Source organism: Hydractinia symbiolongicarpus, chromosome 2, assembly GCF_029227915.1.
Source record: "Hydractinia symbiolongicarpus strain clone_291-10 chromosome 2, HSymV2.1, whole genome shotgun sequence".
Classification (NCBI taxonomy): domain Eukaryota; kingdom Metazoa; phylum Cnidaria; class Hydrozoa; order Anthoathecata; family Hydractiniidae; genus Hydractinia; species Hydractinia symbiolongicarpus.
Genome location: NC_079876.1, coordinates 27991451 through 28014199, shown reverse-complemented (window position 1 = coordinate 28014199; position 22749 = coordinate 27991451). Strand labels below are relative to the sequence as shown.

Sequence of the window (22749 nt, the reverse complement as noted above, 5' to 3'; positions counted from 1 at the left end):
ACGCCCGCTTATTAAAACAAGCTTGTGCGTTTACTAAACTCAAGAAACCCTTTTTGAAAAGTTTTTCGAAACAATTAACGTAAAACTTTTAATAGCGTCATGAAAATTGAGTAGCTTTTCAGAACACACGACATCTCCCGCAACATCCTTTTGCTTTTTCTTTAACACGCTAGCCACTTTTGGAAAGGCGAAAGCAAAGTCTTACGCGCGAACAGAAAACTTTCTCGTTTGATATATATACCAACCACAAACGTTTTTCTTGGGGAATTGTTTTCGTGTGACATGGGCACGAAATTTAAAAGCATTTTTTTTAAATATATTTGAAATAGTTTTATCACGCAACAGGAAATATCGCTCATTCGAGTAAATAAGTCATATGACAATATGTTTGGTTTAAATTATGTTTCATTCGATGAAATAGGATATCTGACGAACGGTTTGTGTCGAAACATCGTTTCAGCATACCATCGAGAAGTCAATTGGTGCGCAAAGAAAAATATTATGGTGCGCCGGAGCTTAAACCCCAATAAAGAAAAAAGTAAGCATGCGCAGAGGAGAAGCAGGAACGAAGAGGCTGGTAGGTAGCACATCGTTGCAGAATCTACCCTCGTCCCCAGGAATTTTGTCTTTTCTCGTGTAGAAAAAGGAAAAAACCCTGGGGACGAGGGTGTGCATAACCTCGTCCCACCTTACAATGATTGTTCTCCTGATTGTCACCACACACTACATTGCCACTGTAAATTTCGTTTCCAAGCCTTATTTTGTCGCAAAAAGCCAAAAATAACAACAACAAAAATTGTCAAAGATTTAAAGCACTCTCGTTCCCATACGAATGCTTGTAGCCTTGGAAAGTAAATTAGATTTAAGCGGATAATTCTATGGGATTAAACTATATCCACTTTCTGCTGGGAAGAGTCATACTAGCTTTTGACCAAAAAACTTTAACAACTGAAGCAAATGATAAAAAACTGCTGCTGGCTGATAGGTCAAACGAGAATCGTATTGTTTAAAATACCTCATTCGCAACCTCGTCCCTGGCTCAATACAAAAGATAAACCTAACAAGCCCTCGGTATCAGTTTGACTCTTTAAAACCCGTAATACACTCGAGCGTTAGCATTGTTTTGGAAGAAACAAAATATGCACACATTTTTTACAGTACTTTCGAAAGGGTTTGTGCAAGTTTTGGTTATTTTCATACCTCAAATTAGCTAACATTACACGGTTATAGAGGTTATTGCGACGCAAAAATATTATTGATGTGTCATTTTTGGGGATCTAGGTAAAGTCATAGACTGGTTAAAAAAGAACAAAACGGATCTATGAAACAAAAAAGCGTCAAAATGTCTGAAAGAAAGTGTGACAAACGACAAACGATGCAGGTTTTTAAATTATTTTTTTTCCTTTTAATTAATTCACTGGTTTCAGGGATTAGCTACCTCCTTTCAAAGAAACAAAAAAAACTGCATAATGCAACCTCGTCCCCATGGCATCTTGTATATAGATTAAAGAAGAGACAAAGTGTACTGGCAACAAAGTTGTCATAATGTAATTTTTTTCCTGTTGGTTTCAACGTGCAAGAGTTAAGCCATTTCTCAACAACAATTTCCGTTCTCCATAGCTTCATAGTGCGCTGGCTTTAGAGATAAGATCCAATTAGTTCAGTTGTACTTCTAATCAAGTTCCGAAAGAAAATCCGGCTGATTTTATGACGTTTAGGCGCCCGCGTGAATTAAAAGTACATCGAAACATATCATTACGTCAACTGTTTCCAGGCCCCTCATTTTTACACGACATGGTAATTGGTCGCCGTCAAGAGAAATATGACAAAATCGTGCACACCGGCATCTCTAGGGTGGTTGCACAAGCCCGCCCACAAATTCGTTGCACACGAGAGGGTATATCAAGTTATACATCCAAATCGAACAGATAGGATTACAAAACATCTTACGTAGTTTTTTCCTTAAATGAATTACTTAATTTTTATTTAGAAAATCAAGGTTAAATTGATGCTGGCCCTTCTACTTCCAACCGTTATTGCTGACATTTTTCAAGTGCTCATAGCTAGAAAACATCTAACTCCGGCTTTCTTTACAGGCGTTAATTTTTGTTTCGAGAATTAACGCCTTTTTGGAGTGGCGTAGTAACAGACGCTAAAAAAGCGGTAACACATTCGAAATGCGTTATTGTTTCTTAACCGCAGTAAAACAACCTCGTACCCGGCGTTTGGGAACTAAGTTGCATTTAATAAAGAATTAACTTACATTAGTAAGTTCAGGAAAGCTGGTCGATGAGAAGTTGAAGATACTCTCGCTGTCTCCGTCGTAATCATCTTCACAGCTTTGATCAAAGCTGTCATTTACGCTGTCATCAGCAATGACATCTGGCGAATCATCAGGAAGCATAATGACGTCATCGATAGTCGTGTCTTTAGCGTCGCCTGATGTGTCAGTATTGCTATACCCGTCGATGTTTTGACTATCTTCAAGCAAATTCTCTCTCATCGTACTGCTCTGCTGATATTCATGCTGGCCATTGACAATCCTTACTATTTCTTCATCATTCAGACTGATATTTCGTTGTCGGTACATTCCTACTGAGAACATTGACGTGACATTTTCTTGTTACACGCCAACGTAGTGCTCATTTATAGAATCTCTGCTTACAACCATCCTAACAACCTGAAATGTATTCAAAAAATTAGAAGCTCTCTGTTGGAGAGCGGTTACAATATGGTAACCATCGTAATAACAGCCGTTTCTTTTTCACTAATAGAATAGAGTATAATTATCATGCTGAGTTCCTACATTAAAAAAGGGAAAAGACACACACATTATATAAAACGCATACTCATGGAGGTATTATAGCAAGTGGATTGCGAAATATGTAAATCGTGTATGCTTTGAAGGAATGGAGTATATTGCAGTGAAACCTATCTATAGCGGATACCATAATAACTTCAAAACAGTGTCGGCTGTAGTAAAGAGGTACCGCTAAATAGATATTCTTCCCAGACTAGTCAGTGGCCCGTTGAAGAGAATCCATGGGTTCTTCGTCCGTTCTTTTTATACCGCATTGCGTGCGTCTTGCTACTTGTGGTACCATTTTGCGTGACCGACAGACGTTTACGGTTATAATAATATAGATTGGCTTTTATTGCTTCAAAAATCTACTCTAGTGTGTTAGGGTATAGTGGAATTGCATGACGAGGGATTTTGGAAAAAGGAGAAACCTAAAGACAATATATATTGTAAATATGCTATTTTTTATTCAAAGATGGTGCACACAATTAAATATTGTGAATTGTAACATCCTGCTTGAAATAAAATGTATACCATTTACTTACAAGAATTGTCTTATATCTCCTAATGTTAAGAGTGCCTTTTTTAGAGAGGTCATTTTTACGGGGTAATGGAATTGGGATCCTAAAACATCATCTGCTATAGAGAGGTGTTCGCTGTCTGCTATAGAGAACTTTCATTATAGTTGTTAGACCGTGGAAAAATCCACTTTGGTATTTCGATGATCCTTGTTCGTCTCTTATTCTACAAGCGTTAATTTTTAAAGTGAAGGCTTAACGACTAGTCTACAATGATATTAATACCATCGTCTATACATTAGAATTGCACGAAATGAAAATAATTGGAGCTAAAGCATGTTCTACGAGCTAGTCTATGCAGCTACAGCGGTTGTCTTTCTCTGCACAAACATGTTGCACTGCAGCCCCTCAAGCAGAGTAATTTCATCAATTCATGCTAACAGGCAAACAAGGATGAACGAAATACTGATGTGAAAAATATGTAAAACGGGTGAATTTCTGTGGAATTTTAGCTACTGGCTAGTCATTTTTATCTCTGAAATACCTTCATTGTAAACATAGAAGTTGTGTGTCGTCAAAATTTAACTCAAGAGTGTGTTTCACTGCAGTAACTTTTTTCAGGGCGAAAGAAATTTTTAAAAAGCGTATGGATATTTTTCATAATAAATACACCACGTAATCTGAATTCGAGGGTTTACATCGTTCGATAAACCCGGGTACGAATTTGATTATTGGTAGTAAATTGTAAAATGATGATTCATGTAAGGTGGAGATTAAAGGTGGAGAGCACCGAACGATTTACGTCATAAATTAGATTATCTCTATTATTGATTTCCATCACTGCTACGCGAGGCGGAATCTTTCTATATACAATGTGGTTCATATCTGATTTAAAGTTGTCAACGTGTGTGTTACGCCAGAAGAGGATATGTAGAAAAATCGAAGCAAAAGCACGTACGGACGGGATGTACCACCGAGAGACAGAAGAGAAAAATAAGGTTATTTACAAAGATGATGAATACATAAAATGATCTCATTGAAGAGAAATCGAAAACGAAAGTAACTATTAACTGGATTACTATTTAAACCACGTGACAGTGTATGGAGTCTGGGTATGTGGAAAACATATGTAGTAGCAATCCCGTCTTACATTCTCTTAGAACAACACGTTACACTAAGTTTAACTGCAACCTCAATTGCGGGGTCTGTAGCGTTTTACCCCTATATACGCTAGAAACCCAGGTATCGAGGCTGGGTATAACTGTCCTATTTCAAAGAGAGACTTAACAGTTTACATGTTAAATTAAATAACATACCTGTTATATATTATGCAATGAGTTTCTTATGCTGGCAAGCAACTAGACCTATTAAAATACTAATCGGTTAAAAGATGTCCAGGCTAGTTGATATCCAAACACATCGCGATGAGCTAAAATAGTAAAATATGAATAAGAAATATTTTAACACCTCTTTTTTAGATATTTTTCAATACATTATGATGGACCCATTTTTTTTAATTCTTTTTTAATTTTTAATTTTTATTTTTCTATTTTGAGCATAAGAGAGATAGCATTCGCTCTCCTTCGCAGATGAATTTTGTGTTATTCTACCCTGCATAACGCTCACAAACAATCTTAATATTCCCTAAAAATAAATTGACGATTTTGTAGAACTAAAACTTGCACTCTTCTTCACAGTTAATATAATATATGTGCCAGCTCGTGTGTATGGCATTGATTTATTTTCTAAGTCTTTGATTTGTTTATAGCGACATTCTGATCACCATTAGCATTTCTATCACGTATCACTTTTATTGCACCACGATCCTTAAAGTTTGCGTTTAGAAAACGTTTCGTCCACTTTCGTACTTAGTTCCCTATGGCACCGATTAGGCGATATATTTACATAAATTTTTGATTCATCTGGTTTTCTACATCACGTATTGTTTCACTTGTAATTAGGCAAGTTCACACGCCCTGACATAAATTCCACGAAAATAGGAATTTTTGTGGTCATATTGGAAGCGTTTTATGTATTACTACAAACACCCTAGTTCTTGGCTTCGCCATTCAAGAGAAGATCAACCTCGTCCGCAGGACTATATGCTCCTCAACGGCGCTGCGCTTTTTGATAGCCGTCACGGGCTTAACCCTATTAGGCCCGGCTTTTTTGGCACGGTAAAGGCTCAGAGAAAGGGAACAGTCTGGCCCCACCTGTTAATTCGAGAACGACTGAGTGTAAAACTCGGTGGTTAGTTTTATTTATTTTATTTCAATAAAAGTTGCAAAATTAAAACTTCAGGTATGCCATCATGACCTCCAGTATGACGTCACGGAAATTCTACGCAACAGATTAATTACAGTAATCGAAAAAAGATTGGAACGAGTTTGATTATCAGCTATGTAATAACTTAACTGTAAAAACTCAGGAGCACATTTGTCGAGTATTTTTCCCGTGTTATCAAAACAAAAATTTCGAGTTTAAGTCGATACGAAGATTTGCAGGGTTTTTTTTAAGTATTTTTTTCCGTAAGAGAGTATATTGTGAGCTAGTTACATTTTCGCATATTTATACTAATTTTTTGATATAGGCTTTTTAAAATACAACCTATAAATTACTTTCTCTATGAGTTAAAAAAAAATTAATAGATTAGATTAACTTTCTTTTTTTTCTATAATGGAAAATTTACTTTACATCCGTTTCAAGATACTAGATTCTGCTCGTGTCAAGACCACAAGGGCTTTCTTGTTTACTTTCCGTATCGCTACGGGCGTACAATATCCACAATCGTTGAATCGTTGAATTAAATGTTAATTTGCTCTTCTTAATGAAAAATTAAAACGCATCGAATATTCTCCCACCATTAAAACACCATTAAAGAAATCTGTGAAATTCTATACGATGTCTAACAATAATGGTATTTTCTGTTAGAAATGATTCAGGTCAATTTACCCCACTCGTATTGTGTTAGAATTATTAAAAGCAAATGGCTCGTCCGCGAAGTCTATGTCTTCACCTTGCGAGTCAACCTCGATCCCAGGATCTTTGTCTCTTTTTGACGGCAAAATAAGCGCAGCGTCGGTGCAAGACAGAAAAAGACCCAGGAAAGAGGTGGCTGGCGACCTTAATATTGTCATTTGGGTTAAAATGTTGTGTTTGAGAGTTCTTCTTGTCTTGTTTTTAAGACTTGTGTGTCAAAACCCATGCCAAAAATTATAAGATTCGGCTTTTCTCGCTAAACTCGTTTTCAGGGTACTTTGGCTCTGAGACGAACGTGTCCGTAATAGCAGAACGGTGGCTAATGAAACCCTTAGGGCGAAAATGCATTTTTAGTGCGATTTAATAATATAAAAATATATTATAGATCATTTTTATATCCAACATTGGTTATGCATCGTAATATCAACCAACCTAGTTTCTAGGTTCTGCTGTCTTTTTTCATATCGAACGATCGTTAGAAATCAAAGAGACAACAAGGATCGTTGGGGCCAAAGTTAATAAATGTTGTTCCAAGTATTTGTTTTGGCTTTGTATTAAACACTGAAAACGAAGTTGCCATAACTTTAATGTGCTTTTATGAGAAGATTTTCAAGGAACATACGAAAATAATAAAACTGTGATTAAAAACCGTTTAACTATTTTAAAAGGCTGCTTAGGTTATTGTTTCGCATCGTCGGCACAATGATCGTTTAGATCAACTTTGTTTCCAATGCACGCTTCGCAACTTTGTTCCCAGGTCTGCTTTTCTGATTAATTTTTTAATTAATCGTCGCCAGATTATGAAAAAAAGAAAAAGAAGTCCTAGGAACAAGGACGCCATTCTTGGTTCTGATATAATAACCTCGTGTCCAGAGCTCTTCTAGGCCGAACCATTCTATTAGCATATCATCGCCGTACAGGAGCTCTGGTTACGAGGTTGCATAAATGAAGCGCGCGTAGCGACAGGAGTTAATGATGACCTTGGTTGAATCTATGCATTAAAATTTAAATAAGTAATTCTATTTTCAAATTAAAAGCAACAATTAAAAAGATTACTCCGAAGAAATATATTTGTAAACCAAAAAAAAATTATCTGTAGAAAAAAACGAAGCATACCTAGGCTAGCCCTGTCTATTTTTATAAGAAAGCTGGAAAAATACAGACCCCTACTCAAAACTTTTGGCGTATTTAAAAAAGTTTACGAATATGAAAAGGGTATACATCGCCAGCTTTATAAGAACAGTGGATTTTTAGACGAAAGCCTTGGAGCTTCAAGTTTCATCATTATCTGAAACTATACCCAGAAATGTTGTCATTGAAAATGAAAGATGTCGCGGAAAACATAAACACAATTATTTAATAAACCCTATGTGAAATTTACTGAGATATTTCATGTCATCTGTTATCGTAAAAAAAAAACGTGAAAACTTACCGGAAACCTATTACAAGCAATTGCGACGGCTTGTTCACAACACACCGACTTCACGCAACAAAATATTCCATTCTTTATCTATAATTTTTTAAATATATAATTCTCCAGTGGAGTGATAAATATTTAATTTGTTTAACTGAATATAAAAAGAAAAACTATTTAACCGCCAACCATTAACTGTAGCAAACTTCAGAAGCGAATGATTTAGCTAACAAAAAATTTTAACCTTCGTTTCCAGGCCTGCTTGCTTTTTCTTATAGTGCATTATAAGAAGAGACCTTGCATAAAGTAATATGTGTCACCTTAATTCCCAAGAGACGCGAGTAATAATATAAAAGAATTGATTTAATTTATTAGGTACGAAATTATTTCTATGTTTGTGTTCACACTCCCACGCGATAAATTTTTTTATTTTCTCACCTTCTTTATGATGACGAGGAAAACAATATTTCACTTTACACCTTGTTTTCCTATATACAGCTCAACCCAATCTTCAGCCCTCCTCCTTTGTAAAAACTAAAACACTTTTGCACTCCTCCTTTAGAGATCTCAACCCCTTTTTGCAATATTTATTAGAATAAAGGGCTGGGAAAATTGAAAGGGAAGAAAACTCCCTCTAAGTGGCAAAATTTTGTCCGATAACTAAAAATATAAAAAAGAAATAAATTATTAAACAGATTTTTTTAATACAAAGAATTTATGTTATTTACAACTTTCCCTGATAAATAGAGCGTAGTAGATAAAAGATTTTTTAAAAACTATTCTTCTTAATCACGTGGTGAGGGCGTGGCTGTTGAATATCGAGACAATATGCTTCAAAATATTAAGGGTTATGATATTCTTAGGGTTAGTTTACATTAAGCCAGCGCAACACTTGTTGTGCAACTATTGTAGAGTGAAAAAAATCTATCTTTACAACATTTATTGTACAACATCTCCTGTCATTTTGTTGTACAACTTCTCGTGTCACTTTGTTGTACAACTGTTGCTAAACAGTTTTCGTGTTAATGGAAACCGACCCTTAAAATACAGGGTTCCCAAAACAAGTTTCTTGGAAATTAAGGAATACAGTGGACTCGAACTGGCAAGGGTCTAAAACTTAGTCCGAGAAAGGGAGAAGTTCAAGATAGAGGCATTCTCGACCCCAGAGCTCTTTGAGATAAACTCTGAGATAAACTAAACGCTCTGGGGACGAGAATGAGATAGAGAGTATTTGGGAGGACATTGTTTTTTGCAATTCTTCTCTGCTTCATGTAGTGAATCTAAGTTTCCCACAAATAGTGAAACACAGTGTGATCTAAACCGCTAAGTCGATTTAGACAACACAGCAATCGTGAAAAATTATCTCTTAGCTGTTAAATCAAAATCTGAAAAGTTTCAATGTATTAGATAAGAATTTGTGAAAATTTAGGGAATTCGGGATAATTAGGACTAATTTTTAGGACTAATTAGGAATTTAATGTTGTACCTTAGTTGATTAATTTTCGCGAATTTCTCAAATTTAACCTTTGCGAAAATCTGTCTGCGTGAGAATTTCAGAAGGGTCAATTCGCAAAAATTAATCTTCGCAAAAGTATCGAAAATGACTTCGCTAAAATTAACTTCGCGAAACAAAAGGATGTTTTTCATTCTTTTTCTCTCTCTAGCTTTTCTTGCTAAATTTTCTTTTTTGCAGCTAATAAAAATAATGGCCAGCTTTTGTCATATGAGCAAGTGCGAGTAAAGGCTAGCTCATCTCAATAAATAGGCCTGTAAAAAATTAAAATTGCAAAAAAAAAAATTATAGATTCGTAAAAATAATTCTTCGTAATAAAAAAACTTAAAATGGTTTATTCGAGTAAATAAATCTTTGCTAAATCTCTTGACATGACTGATTCGCGAAAATTAACCTGGACCCTGACAATGAAACTTAATTATGATTAATCAACTAAGGTATGTATTTGTGTGTACGTATAGTTAGCGAGGGAAAACATTCTCAGAGTCTGCGAATTGGTTTTTTGAAAGGGTTTATCAAAGATAATTAATTGATAAAATGTTTATGGTAAATGGTAATGTTATCTTACGCAAATTTTAGGAAAAATTCCTAAAATTTTATTTTTTGCCAAAAAATAAAATTTTAGGAAAAAAAGAGTTATGGGAGCCCTGAAAATAGTTTGCAGGTTGCGCATATATTCGAGCAGGGATAAACTCATTAAAAAATTCATATCTCAGTTGGATAGGTTTTTATTTTCCAGAACTAGCGTCAAATCGTATATGTGAGAGCGTATTATAGCACATAAAAAGGTACAGAAGCAGCGTACCAAAATATTGCGCCCTAACCGACGATAACGGACCGCCCTCAGGCGATCGACAACTTTTCTAACATTTTAAATTCACAGAGGAAACGAGTAAAAACATCAACACAAATAAATACAAGGACGTCATGTATAAATACGGAATCTTGGTATAAATACAAATCTTCTTTTCCATACGTAATTTATTCAAATTGCTCCCATTCAGGGTACGAAAATTCCTCCTTCTGTTTCACTTCAACTGATTCTCTTATCTTTCGTATCACTTTAAACGGATCCTTATTTACGTTGGCTGTTCCGAACAAATCGAACGAACTAATATCCGATCTTGCGCTATCAGCTGCACCACGTGACACAATGCGCACCATCATGGGCAACTCTTCACCTTTCGAATAGTCTGTGTCCATTTTTGGAAAGACGAAACCCATACTTAACGAATACTGTTCCATGTTGTCTATAAATGTACGTATAGTGAAGTATACGAGTCTGAAAAAGTCTAAGCATGGCTTCTGTGATATGACAATCACTTCAAAGTCTTTTTGAGGTGTAATATAAGCCAACACCGACGCTTGACCAAAACTAAAAAATAAAGAAACGAATACATTGTTACTATTTACATGCTAATAAAATATTTGCATACCCATTCAGTTGTCAACAAAATTTCTTTGATTTTGTAAGTTTTCCTGGATCGACCTTAAACTTTTCCATATTGTAAGAAAGAAGGAACAAAAAAATCTTAAAATTGATAGTCGTGACAAAAAAAACAGTGTAAAAAACATAGTATAGACTAGAAAGGCTTCTAATTTAAAAAATGTTAAAATGGCACAACACATCAGTGTAAATAATCTTGCAAATTGATGCTTTAAAAAACAAACAAAAACACTCAAAAAGCAAGGAAGGCTTTGTTTTAACGTTAAAATTTTAACCGAGTTTGTGAGATTTTCGTCCAGCAAAGTGCTGTATATGCGAAAGAAACATTTAAAAAGTGAAACCCTTATTTAAAAGAAGTTTATTTCTCATAATAACACTTTCGTAGGTCTAACAAAACCAAAATTGAAATTGTAACACGTTACCTGACTGTCAGCCCAAGTGCAGAATGAACTTCTAAAACTGTCTTCCAATAATTTTTTTGAGCGTGTTGTTTTGAAAACATGAGCCCTGCTTTGTACAAAATATTCCATTTTGCATAATATGCGTAATTACCAAGTGTTAAATGAAAATGTGGATGTATCTGACTAGCACTGGCTTTCGGTAAAACATCCCAATACATAATCCTGTACTGATGACTGGGCACAAGTTTATTAGTACGTCGAAACCATTTTAATGCTAAATTGATTGTATCTATGTATTGCAATTGAGTAAAGTGTATAGGGTCATGACTACGAAATAATGCCATCCCATGGTACCTTTCGATTTTGAAAGAATTAGATATAACAACAGCATACTTTGATTCCATGTAACCAAAGTCATCAGATGCTGTGTACTTTTTGTAATTACAGAAATCACAACCATTTAACGAGTCCTTGATAATTTTTTCAACGTATATTTTAGTGTCGCCTGCACTTACACCTGGACGATTAGCACGGACAGGATTAAAAACAACGCTCTCCTGCGAGTAGAGATTATCAACAAAAATTAACGACTGGTTTTTCGCTGCTTGTATTAATTTTTTGTCATTGTTTAACCATTTCTTCATCTTCAACATGAACAATTCACTAATGACAATGCTGGTATACTTTACACGGATTTGATAAATTTTAACAAAACTTTCATAGTAGTCCCTGCATATACTTTTACGGCTGCTCTTTAATAAATCAACAAATTTCTGAAGATCTTCTATATTCTGTGGTGTTTTATTTTTGTAACAAAGCAGTTTTATTTTTCCAAATTCGTCTGGTTTGTTGGAAAAAGGTTTTATATGTAACATTACTTTCCGACTTGCGTTTTTTGAATTTGTACTTTTTAGAAGTAAACGTGCATTTGAATTGACAAACCATATAACTGAAAACATTAAAATTAAGAACACAGCGAAACATATCTGTGTCCGATACGACAACGAGCCAGTTGTCCTAAATAGGGTTCTCATATTGACTGACAAGTTTTCTTCTTTCATTTAGATAGGCAACAATCAACTCTTCAACTCCATTTCAGAAATTCTGTAGCCAGCATAGATCACAAAAACCCATCCAATCAGTACGAACAAGTACAAAATCTAAAAACAACAAATGATAATGGTTAAATAAAAATACTAAACTCTAAGACAAGCCTGTTCGAAAAAGGAATGCAATAATTTTGGTGTGCTGTGCTTTCCATGTCTTAGCTTGTCATGTCACATTCACATTTCGCATGCTATCATAAAGGGAACCAAGGTATAAAATATTGTGGGACTTATATTACAGAGCTTAGAAAGTTGGTTAACAAGTCTTTTTAAATTTTTTAAAAAGCTCTTTTTGGTTTTAAGGTTCAACATTTAAAGAATTTCAGAGTTAATTATGCTGTGTAAATTATGATGTCATACTGAAGTAATAGCAAATTTTGGCATTTTCTGTCATCAGTGATTTTAGACCTGTTAAGGGATGTCCATTCAAATGTTACCAATGCATAGATATTATAAAGGTCAATTGATTACCATAATTTTTGTTGCCACACTTGTTTGCTCATCTCAGGCCTTTTAATTTTTTGCTGACAACCCAATAACTCGAGATCTGCAACTTGGTTGAAACAAATAGTCACAACTACTGACTAGGTAATACCTTGTATTGAGCTAGGTAATAGCAATACATATTCTAGGCGTGAATAACCAGATATTAACAACCTATACTGAAATTGGGTGATAGTGATGATAAATGTATTACTGATCAGTCCTTACTATCTCGATTTTCAGATACCTTGAAGTATATAGCGGTAGCTTAGTGGTTATAACTTTCGCACTTTGACGGGGAATTAATGTCGGCAAGTGAATGTTACCATAGCTTTGAGTTTACCCAAACCATGTAAGGAAATTTAGTGGGATGTTGAATGTTGCAGAGAGTTGTATGTTACTATGTTTGATTGAGCTGAGACAGTCTAAGTTTTATCATTTTTTGTTTCCAACACTGATGTGGCTATCCTGTATAAATATTCGGAATAATAATAATAAGTAATAAATAATAACATATTTTTCTTATTTGGTGACTCAATTGGTGTCAAACAGACTTTTGCAGATAAAAATACTCAATATTTTATGTCAACAGAGTATAAAGCTGGACAAATTTTGGTAATATATATGCACTTATTTTTTCTTTGGTTATGTGGTCAATATTGGGGAACCTATTTCTTGTTTTAAGTGAATGGCTTTACCATCGAACCAAGCATAATACAGAAAAAACTTATTGCACCTACAAGGACCAGGCAATAATAAGAAATATAACTATGTTTAGGAAAAAGGTAAATTTAAGTGGTAGGGGGGGGGGGGGCACGTTTCTGTAGCTACATCTTCCCTATTCTAACTTCAAAAATTAAAAATTAAAACATGCAATATAACAAGATAATTCAAATTAATATGTCCCTTTTAATCAATCTTCGTTCTGAACTTTTTTTTGTTTTGTTTTCATTTGCCAGGTGCCATCATGGAAGTTTCTTAATCATGATCACACATACCACAAATAATGTGTTAAGTGCTATTAAAAATTAAAGTAAGGCTTATATCGTTAAAGTAAACTAAAAAAATATAAAACAAAATAAGTTTTTAAGTTTGTATTATTATTATTTTTTGTAAAGTCATAGCGAATAGAAAAAAAAATGCTTCGTTTTCAAATTAAAAAAAATCCACCTAGCTCAAATAAAACTTCAAAATTCATTCAGAAAGTTTAGCTACATTTTAACAAAATTTATACAGAAAAAAAATTATATCGCACGTGGGTTTTGTTTCTAAAATTGTTTAAATAAAAATAACACTTGCGGCATAAAGAAAAAATCAATTAAATGGGACCCGCTATGGTTTCGAATTGTTTTGTCAAATAAAGAAAAAAATTTTCCTTTACTTGCAACACTCCATCGTCTTAAAAAATATTTAATTCATTTTAATTTAAAACATCTCTGAGTGACAGCATTTAAACTGGTAATAGAATGCCAGTTGCTTGTGCTTGAAAATAATTATAAGAAATTAAAAAAAGTGTCCATTCAACATTTAACACATGAATGTTAGATGCTCCTTCAAATATGAAAGAGATTAATGATTTGTGTTGTTGTTTTTACGAAGTATCAGTGCATAATGTGTTAAAAAACATCTTGTAAAATATGTTCTACGGGTGTTGAATAGAATAGAATATAATTATTTATTCAACAGTATAGCTTTACATTGTTGGTAAGATTAGGTTAAATAGCAAATATTTGAAATAGGGCTAACACTGTCAAGAAGACCAACATTATTAGCCAGAGGCTATGACATGATGTTGGTCACCTTTAACAAATAAAACAAACTAAACAAAAATATAAATTTTATACATTCTATACATATGTGTGCAAAACAATGTCACTTGTACTGATTATACTAATACTTAGCTGTACAATGAGAAAAATAACTAGATGAACATAGATTTTAGCTTGAGTGGGGTGAGAGAGACTAATTGAGTAAAAGGGAAAGCATTTTAAACAAAATTTCATGAATGAAAGGATTGTAGTCAAATAGAATTTGAGCAAAAAGATTTGGTGGACACAGTGGGGGGATTTATCAGACCAAGAGTAAATCCACGAGTCCGATGAGAATGGGAAAAGTCAACATTGAAAGTATAGAGAATTGCCTTAGGAAGATTCTCATGAAATAGATTGTAAAGAAAAGTTACATTTTTCATATGAACCAAATCAGAAGATTAAAGAAAAGGGGTGGGAATGGGATTGTTGGAATGGGTACAGCGACGAGGAAAAACCTGTTGGTAGATGTCCTGATTGTTTTGCTGTTATTAATAAGCAGCCAAAGAAAATCCAAAGAAGTATACTTTCAGCCTTTTGAAAAAAGGCTTTTTAAAAATATAAAAAGAAAAAAACACAAAATTATGTACGATTAAATCTACAATATAATGTCTGTTCTGCCTGGAAGTGCAGTTTGGCAGACTCTTCATCAGTGCTCCATCGGCGTTCACCTCCGCATTAATTAAGAACCACATGGCTGGATTTCTTGTGTAAGACCTGGTTACCAACAACACATGGCTGGATTTCTTGTGTAAGACCTGGTTACCAACAACAAAGGGGCCAGGCAATAACGATTCATGTCTACGTAGTTCTTTTAACTAAGTGACGGTGAATTAGCTAGGATGGTCACAGGTTGGCTATGAATATGTTCGCTCGTGAATTAAAAGGACCAGGACTATTCAATAATTTTGATTTCTAAACAAATGGAAGTTCCGACCAAGACGGAAATCTATCAGACGTTTTGTCCGACGAAACCTTAGTTTGCGCAGAGGGAAAAAATTACAAATTTGAGACTTCTAGATTGGCGGAAAATACCTTTCCCAGGCTTATTTCTCAAAATCTTGCTGTCACACATTGCATTTCATCCTTATATCAAAACACACTACAGGCCCTGGGATTGAGGTTGCTCTCTCATCTTCAGCGTTCAAATGTGATATTGTGAGAATAATCCCAGGCCTTGCCATGAGTTGCGAGCAATTGCTCGCGTCCGCGTAGTGCTTGCGTAAATGCTCGTTACCCGAGCATTCTATTGCTCGCGTAAATATTAACATTTTGAGATAAGTGTAAACGTTTTTCTCAAGAATTGACTGGTCTTTTAAATGAAATTTCTGCACGAACGCTCAACCTGAAACTGAAAAGATATTTGGTGTGATTATTTTCCACCCATCATGCAAAAGTTCATTCGTCATTTGTAAAACGCGTGCGATACGGGCATTAAGGTTAATCTTTGTTGCGCATTCATTTTGCAGTAGAAAAGTGGGGGACGTTTTAAATCCTGAACCCCAAACACGATGATCGAGCGTCTATTGGTATAGCGACTCTCTCAACCTTAACTTCCTTTTCTACATGTCTGAAATAGTATGCATGACTATATTGTCGTTTTCATAAATTAATTGTTTATTTTTCAGCAAATAGAAAAAAACATGCTTCGTTTTCAAATTAAAAAAAAATCTTTATCTGCATGGTTTAAATAAAACTTCAGGTACATAAAATTTATACAGAAAAAAAAATTATACCGCACGTGGGTTTCGTTTTTAAAATTGTTTGAATAACAGTTGCGGCATAAAGAAAATAATCCATTAAATTTGGACCTGCTATGGTTTCCAATTGTTTCGTCAAATTATCTACAATTAAATCCATGATAAATTGTCTGTTCCGCCTGTAAGTGCAGTTTTGCAGACTTGCGTCATCCGTGCTCCGTCGGCGTTCACCTCCGCATTAGTTAAGAACCGCATGACTGGATTTCTTGTGTAAGACCTGGTTACCAACGACGAAAGGGCCAGGCAAAAGAGATTTATGTCTACGTAGTTTTTTAACTAAGTCAGGAGTCGGTGAATTAGCTAGGATGGTCAGGTTGGCTATGAATAGGCTTGCTCGTGGATTTCAAGGACCAGGACTATTCAATAATTCTGAGATCTAAAAGTGTCTGACCAAGACGAAAATCTATCGGACGTTTTAACCGACGAAAGTTCTAAGCGAGCCACGGACATGTCCGACCAAACTGGAAATGTGGCAGGCATTTTAATCACACGCCTGAAACAATTTAGGTGTGTGCCAAGGCGCACGCCTCTCCTGAAAAAGATGCCCTGAGAGACTAAATGTAAATTTTTTTTTCGCGAAAAATATGGCGAGCAAAATTGCTCGCATGGACACTTTGACGCGAACAATTAATTGCTCGGGAGGTTATTTGCTCATGGCAAGGCCTGTAATCCTCACAATTTTAATAAATTCGTGTTTTTTTTCTCTTTCAGTTTTCTCATAGTCTTATGTGACTACTGTTTTCTCGACGAAACAGCTACAACTTTTACAGAAGATTGAAGTTTTCAAATTTTCTATATTTAAAAGTTCTAATTCGAACACGTTTTGAAAAAAAAAAAACATTATTTTTATATGTATTTAATAATAATAGAAACCATGCTATCTCGGGTAGCAAAAAAGACGAAACATTAATTACCTTTGTTTTAAACAAAGTTCATTGAATGAGAATATTAACTTCCAACCTCGTCTCTGAAAAAGAACCCTGGGGACGAGGTTGGTTAATTTCTTAATTGTTCTTTATCACGTATAGCCACCATTGAAATATTTCATAATCTCTTTTCAATTTCGCGGGCGCAATGAAAGTATTATTCTATTCGAAACAGTTTGAACCTTGATCAAAGTCGCAAAGCAACTAAGCAATGAAATATACTCCTGCATTCTAGACTTAATTTTCTAATCGTAACTTCAAACAAGGGTGCCGAAACTGCTGGATGCTGGTGATTATATCTATAACTTTTTAGTCGGGTAAGGATACTGTGATTGTGGGTGTCACCCACTCGATGCGGGTGAGTTCACATTCTTGCGGTCAGAATGTTCTTCTTCGTTGCTCTCCAAAGTGGACTTTTCACAGTCAAACCTTCACAGTAGCAACCTTAATTAAACAGAATTTACAAGAAAAACGGCGTTAAAATGTCGCAAAATGGCAAACATTAAGCAGTATCTAAAACATATTAAAGATTTGACTAAAAAAAAAAGAATTTCTTGAAAAATCCAGTATTGTAGTTATGAAGATTTCCCCACAAAAACATTATGATTACGGCATTTGTACACCGTTTCATAATGGCTGCTTAACCTGAATACTGGCCCGTGATTGGTTCAACCAGTGTTATGACGTGAATCCGACCGCAAGAATATCTGATAGTTGTGTCTTTCCATAGAATATTGATGAAAACAAGAAGAAGAGTGGAATGGTTAGTAAATTGTCCTAATTTTTTGACTCCCTAACTAGAGAGTAGTGAAGGATTTCTTGAAATTTCCAACATTTAGTCAGCGAACCATGGTTTTTCCAGGGAACAGCCGAGAGAGTAGCTAGAGAAACACGGATTAAAAAGAATTTTCAGTAGAAATTGAAATCGCAGAACCCCCTGAAGCAACAAAATTGCTAGAATAAAAATACATCTCTTACCAGGGTAATAAGCAGGCTAACATTTGATGGCTTCATCCCCAGGGATATAAAAAATGAACCTTGATCCATATCAGCACGGTACTTGTCTTGTTATACCAAATGAAAATTGCGGGATAATCCGAACAAGCGAGGTATAGCATCTGGGCAACCAACATGGCTGCGAAGCAGTAGTGTGATTACTCTTAATTTATTTTGGCTCTTGATTTATTTTAGCTGGCTAGCTTGTTATAGCTTAATTTTTTTTTTTTTTTTTTAAAAATTGATTGGATCTTAAGATTTTGGACATAGTTTCACTAATTACACGTGACATTGTTTATTGGAAATAATGAGCTGTTGACAAACTAGCTAGCGTATAGCTAGCTAGCTATAGCTGTTATGTTTTTATGTTTTGTTTACTCTACAACATAGCATCATATGTGTAGCTAAGTCTCTCATGGCCCCTTCTTCTCTTGCTCCACGCTACTTGACTCTATACCAAATTACTACAACAGGTATATAGTTAATTCCACTTTGTTCATTTGGCTCTTTATAACAGTTAGCTAGATAGGGACAAGTGCAAATTAGACTATTTCTCCTAAATAAGCTAGTAGCTAAATTAGGGGATTTTTAATAGCTTAATTTGGAGAGAATAGTCTATTTAGGAGATGGAAAATTTTAATCGACGATATCTTCGCAATCTTTGTTGGTCGCGCTACTATTTTTCCTGTACTACTTGCTGACTTAGTCAGCTTTGCTTAGGTCAAATTTCATAGAATTTGCATAGCGAATATCAAAGTTATACATGTGAACGTGCCCACCAACCAAACTCGTTTTCAATTGACTAGAACAAGGCGAGATTGTCCAAGTAGCTTATTTTGTCTATGATAGCGTAGTAATTAGGGCATCATAGCCTAACCATGCGCCATCTTTTTTTAAATCAAAATAGTCTATTTCGGCGGTTTTTTAAAACACACCGGAAAAATGTTGTGCGCATGCGGATTAGCAGCAAAACAAATTAAAAGCAATATCTTCAAAACGGACCATAACATTTAGGAAAACAATACTGCTACATCCGAGGGAGGTTTGTTAGATCATATTTAACCTTAAAGAACGGTGCGACCACGGACCAGAAGGCTGTAATAAGCAAATTCAATGTTGATAGACTAGTAAGGAGATAAATTTCGCCTAATTTGTCTATCATTGCCTATTTAGGCGGGATAGTCTAATTTGCAGTTGTCCCTAACTGTGTAATACCAATATCACTCCATTCACTCCTCTTCTTCTTGATCGTTCTAGCTAGCTAACATTAGAGATTTTTCTATGTTATTTGATCATTGTAAAGAAAACTTCATAAGGAGAAAATTCAACATAAAAGCCTTGCTGGGAAAAGATTTGCTGTAAGAACATTTTTTATTTATATATATTTGAAAATTAGAAACCCATTAATCTGATATGGGATGGTTTCCATCTGCAAAAATAATTAGCAGCAAAGTAGAGCACATAATTATCTGGTTTTAGTTTCTATTGTCTGAAAGTGGTGTGTTGTGTATATTAGACTTATGCCTGTGTTCTTAAGTAGTATTTTGCTATATACATGACCTATCAATCTTAAGGTTTCCTCCTGCGAAAAATAAAGTTAATTGCATATGAAAAAGCTTGAATGGTTGACACATTTTGAACATTTTAGATAAGTTTTAATATTTAGTTACCATAATTATGCTCAATGCATACTCCTGACGTCATAATTTCGCATAATTAGCGCAAAGTTTAAGACAAATATCTCGAGAACGGATAAAGATTTTTCAAAAAAATAAAAAGATTTCTCAAAAAGTCGAACACGTTGTTGTGCAAGGTTGTTCAAGTAGTGACTATTCATTAAGTAAATGTAATGTAACATGTGCTTATTATAAAAATAATTTTACCTGCCATCAATTTGCATTTTCATATCACCCGCGTATTTGATCCTAACGTGCTTGAGATACTTCAGCACTGTAAATTCCACCCTGGAGATGAATTGGTTAAACAGATGTGGCTACTTCTTACGGAGATGCATGCAAAAGCTTTATCTCCCCTAATATCTGGTTGAATGATACGATTTATGTAGGCGAAGCAAAACATAAACATGTAAATTTAAAAATGTAGGCAAATGCTGCGTCACTAGGTAAAGGAACGAAAAAGACAACAATTTACTTGATGTTTTAGCAAGTGCTTTTTATTAATTTTTTAGTGTTTTACATATTTTTACCTACAGTGTTTCTTGAGCATGCGCAGGTGACCCTGGATATCTGTGTATTATATACAGTACACACACATCTTCTGAGACCCCTCATAACGGGCAAATTTATGTAACGTTTTTTTATTGATTTTCTGAACGCTGACAGTAATCAAATAATAAATGAGGAAACTTTATGTAAGAGCAGCATTAAAATTAATGGACGTGATCCATGATCCAATTGTGATTCGCAATTCATTTCTTTTAAATTCTTGGATCAAAACTTAATATTTTTAAAGTATATCACATCACGCATCTTTATTAAAAAATAATAGCAAAAACGAGACTGTATACAACCCCGTATTTTATTAAAAAACCACCAAAGCATGATCGTATGGAGCCTGAGCAACACCGTATTTTGTTCTAAAACCATAAAAATGTGCTTGTCTGGATCTTAAACAATGTTCTATTTTGTTCAACATAAATTTTGTGGCCAAAACATTTTTTGCAAATCGATTTTAAGTAACCCTTTTTAACTGTTTAAACAAATGGAAAAGTCACTTAATGTGTTATCTATACATATTTTTTGTTATTTCCTGAAAATATTGGCCTTCGGGCATTAAAGGCGGTTTTGTTAAATTTTTTCAATTTGCTCATTTAGCAGATATACTCGTTTAGAAATATGCAATAAAGAAGAAAAGAGGTAGTTTTCACAACCTCCAACTTTTTACTACCTTGTGATTTTGCTTGACTTCTGTTTTAAAACAAACATTGGGTTGGTTGTATTAAAAAAGATATGCTAAAGACTTTTGTTTTTTTTATATTCTTCTCACAATAGCCTTTTGTTTGTTCTGAAAGTTACCATATCATGCTGCATCTAGCTGGTGTCAAAAGAAAATATTCAAAAACCAAAAAAAATCCTGCAACCCTTTAGAAGCTGTATGATTTATAAAGCTTGTATTACAATTCTAAAAAAGAAACGAAAATGTTATCAGAACTTAGATTTATCAGGGAGTGGCACTATGGGGATGGGAGTTTATTTTCTTAAGTAATTATATATGAATATTTTTGGTATAAGTATTTGTTATTATTATAGCTATAGAATTGCAACAAGTGTGTTATAACAAAAAATATATTGATATATAGTATGAAAGGAATATTTAGTTAGTATATGATTATGTGAAACAAAAATTTCTAATTTTTAAAAGAGTTACTGCCACCTTAATTCGAAGCCTGAAGAGTGTAATGAAATATTTAGTTTCTCATATGGACCCTTGTATGAAGTTTTTCTGTGAAACATTTTACTTTTTTATTCACAAAGAAAATGTTGTAAATGCACAAACCTGTGTTAAAGCCTATTTGGATAAACAATTTTTGTTAAATATTTTATATGATATTTTTTTAATTATGTTTCTTCTACTTTCTAAATTGAAAATAAGACATTAACGCTTAACATTTTTTTTTCTCAATTTTTTTTATTTTAAATCAGCTTTGTCTCTCCTCCTAATGACCAATTTGCTATTAACAAACAGATGCAAAACTTAATTGCCAATGCCCCCTAAATGAGGTGTTGTGTGTATATTTCATCAAGGTGTGTCAAATTAAAGTTTTACTACTAAAAAATGTGTCCATATGCTTTTTGTAACACCCTTCTCTGTTATGCTTATTCTCTTTTTTGCTGCAAAAGATGATTGCAGGGGAAATTATTATTTCTAAATTGATAGATGTGCATATTTTACATGGCCAGCCTCACAAATATCAAGGGATATACATACCCTGTCTATTATTACCAGGGGTGGGGGCATGGCTTTATCAGGAGTCCTAGAGTATTTAATGCTCATTTTGAGCTACACAGACAGGGTCCACACTCTACCAAACAACTCCCTGCCACATCCAACTGCCCACACAGTGTGCCATCTCCCTAATTTCCCTCTCATGGCTTGGCTGACCCAGTTCATTCAAGTCTTGTTGCAAGACTTATTAATTAAGTGAAATAACCTCCTACACAACCACCTGAGATTAAAATTAGGCCAATTTTCCAAAATTGGGTCAACCCACCTGTTTCGGAACAGACAGGTTGAGATCATTGCTGATGTCATCAAAATTTAAATGACGAATCCTTTCAATTGTTCATTCGCCCAAGGGGATTTTATAAGATAAGTGTTTTTATAAGAAAATAGAACCTGCTAAAAAACTTTTTAGGGACCATAATTTTAATGATCACAACAGAGAGGGGCGTTATGACAAACATATTGTGCCTTATTTTTTGCTGTAGTACATTCAAATTCGCATATTTAACTACAATGTAGAATTGTAATAACCAAGGGTGTCATATAAGCAAACTATCTTGCAGTCTTGCAATATTACACTTTTATTAGTGTACTGCAATGACTTCGTTAATAATAATAACGTGAGGCATAAAATC

General features: G+C 34.4%; 2 protein-coding genes across 3 annotated transcripts in view; both read right to left on the bottom strand.

Moving 5' to 3' along the window:
* LOC130630488 (microtubule-associated serine/threonine-protein kinase 2-like) overlaps nucleotides 1–7881 on the bottom strand; it is a 32952-nt gene extending 25071 nt beyond the window's left edge. The window contains exons 1-3 of the mRNA XM_057444005.1: nucleotides 7730–7881; nucleotides 4635–4747; nucleotides 2264–2680 (exon numbers count right to left, since the gene is read on the bottom strand). Of these exons, the coding sequence (XP_057299988.1) occupies nucleotides 2264–2605 (342 nt within the window). The 5' untranslated portion in view covers nucleotides 2606–2680; nucleotides 4635–4747; nucleotides 7730–7881. The remainder of the gene's footprint in view (nucleotides 1–2263; nucleotides 2681–4634; nucleotides 4748–7729) is intronic.
* Nucleotides 7882–9936: 2055 nt separating this feature from the next.
* LOC130630489 (uncharacterized) lies at nucleotides 9937–18243 on the bottom strand. Of its 2 annotated transcripts, none has more exons than XM_057444008.1 (3): nucleotides 18134–18243; nucleotides 11094–12232; nucleotides 9937–10599 (listed from the first exon to the last, which is right to left on the bottom strand). In XM_057444008.1, exons 2-3 carry the CDS (start codon nucleotides 12131–12133, stop codon nucleotides 10206–10208), a joined length of 1434 nt encoding a protein of 477 aa, XP_057299991.1. In that variant the 5' UTR covers nucleotides 12134–12232; nucleotides 18134–18243; the 3' UTR covers nucleotides 9937–10205. The 2 variants fall into 2 exon arrangements, with proteins under 2 accessions (XP_057299991.1, XP_057299992.1); XM_057444009.1 differs by lacking the exon at nucleotides 18134–18243 and adding an exon at nucleotides 12650–13139.
* Nucleotides 18244–22749: the final 4506 nt, after the last annotated feature.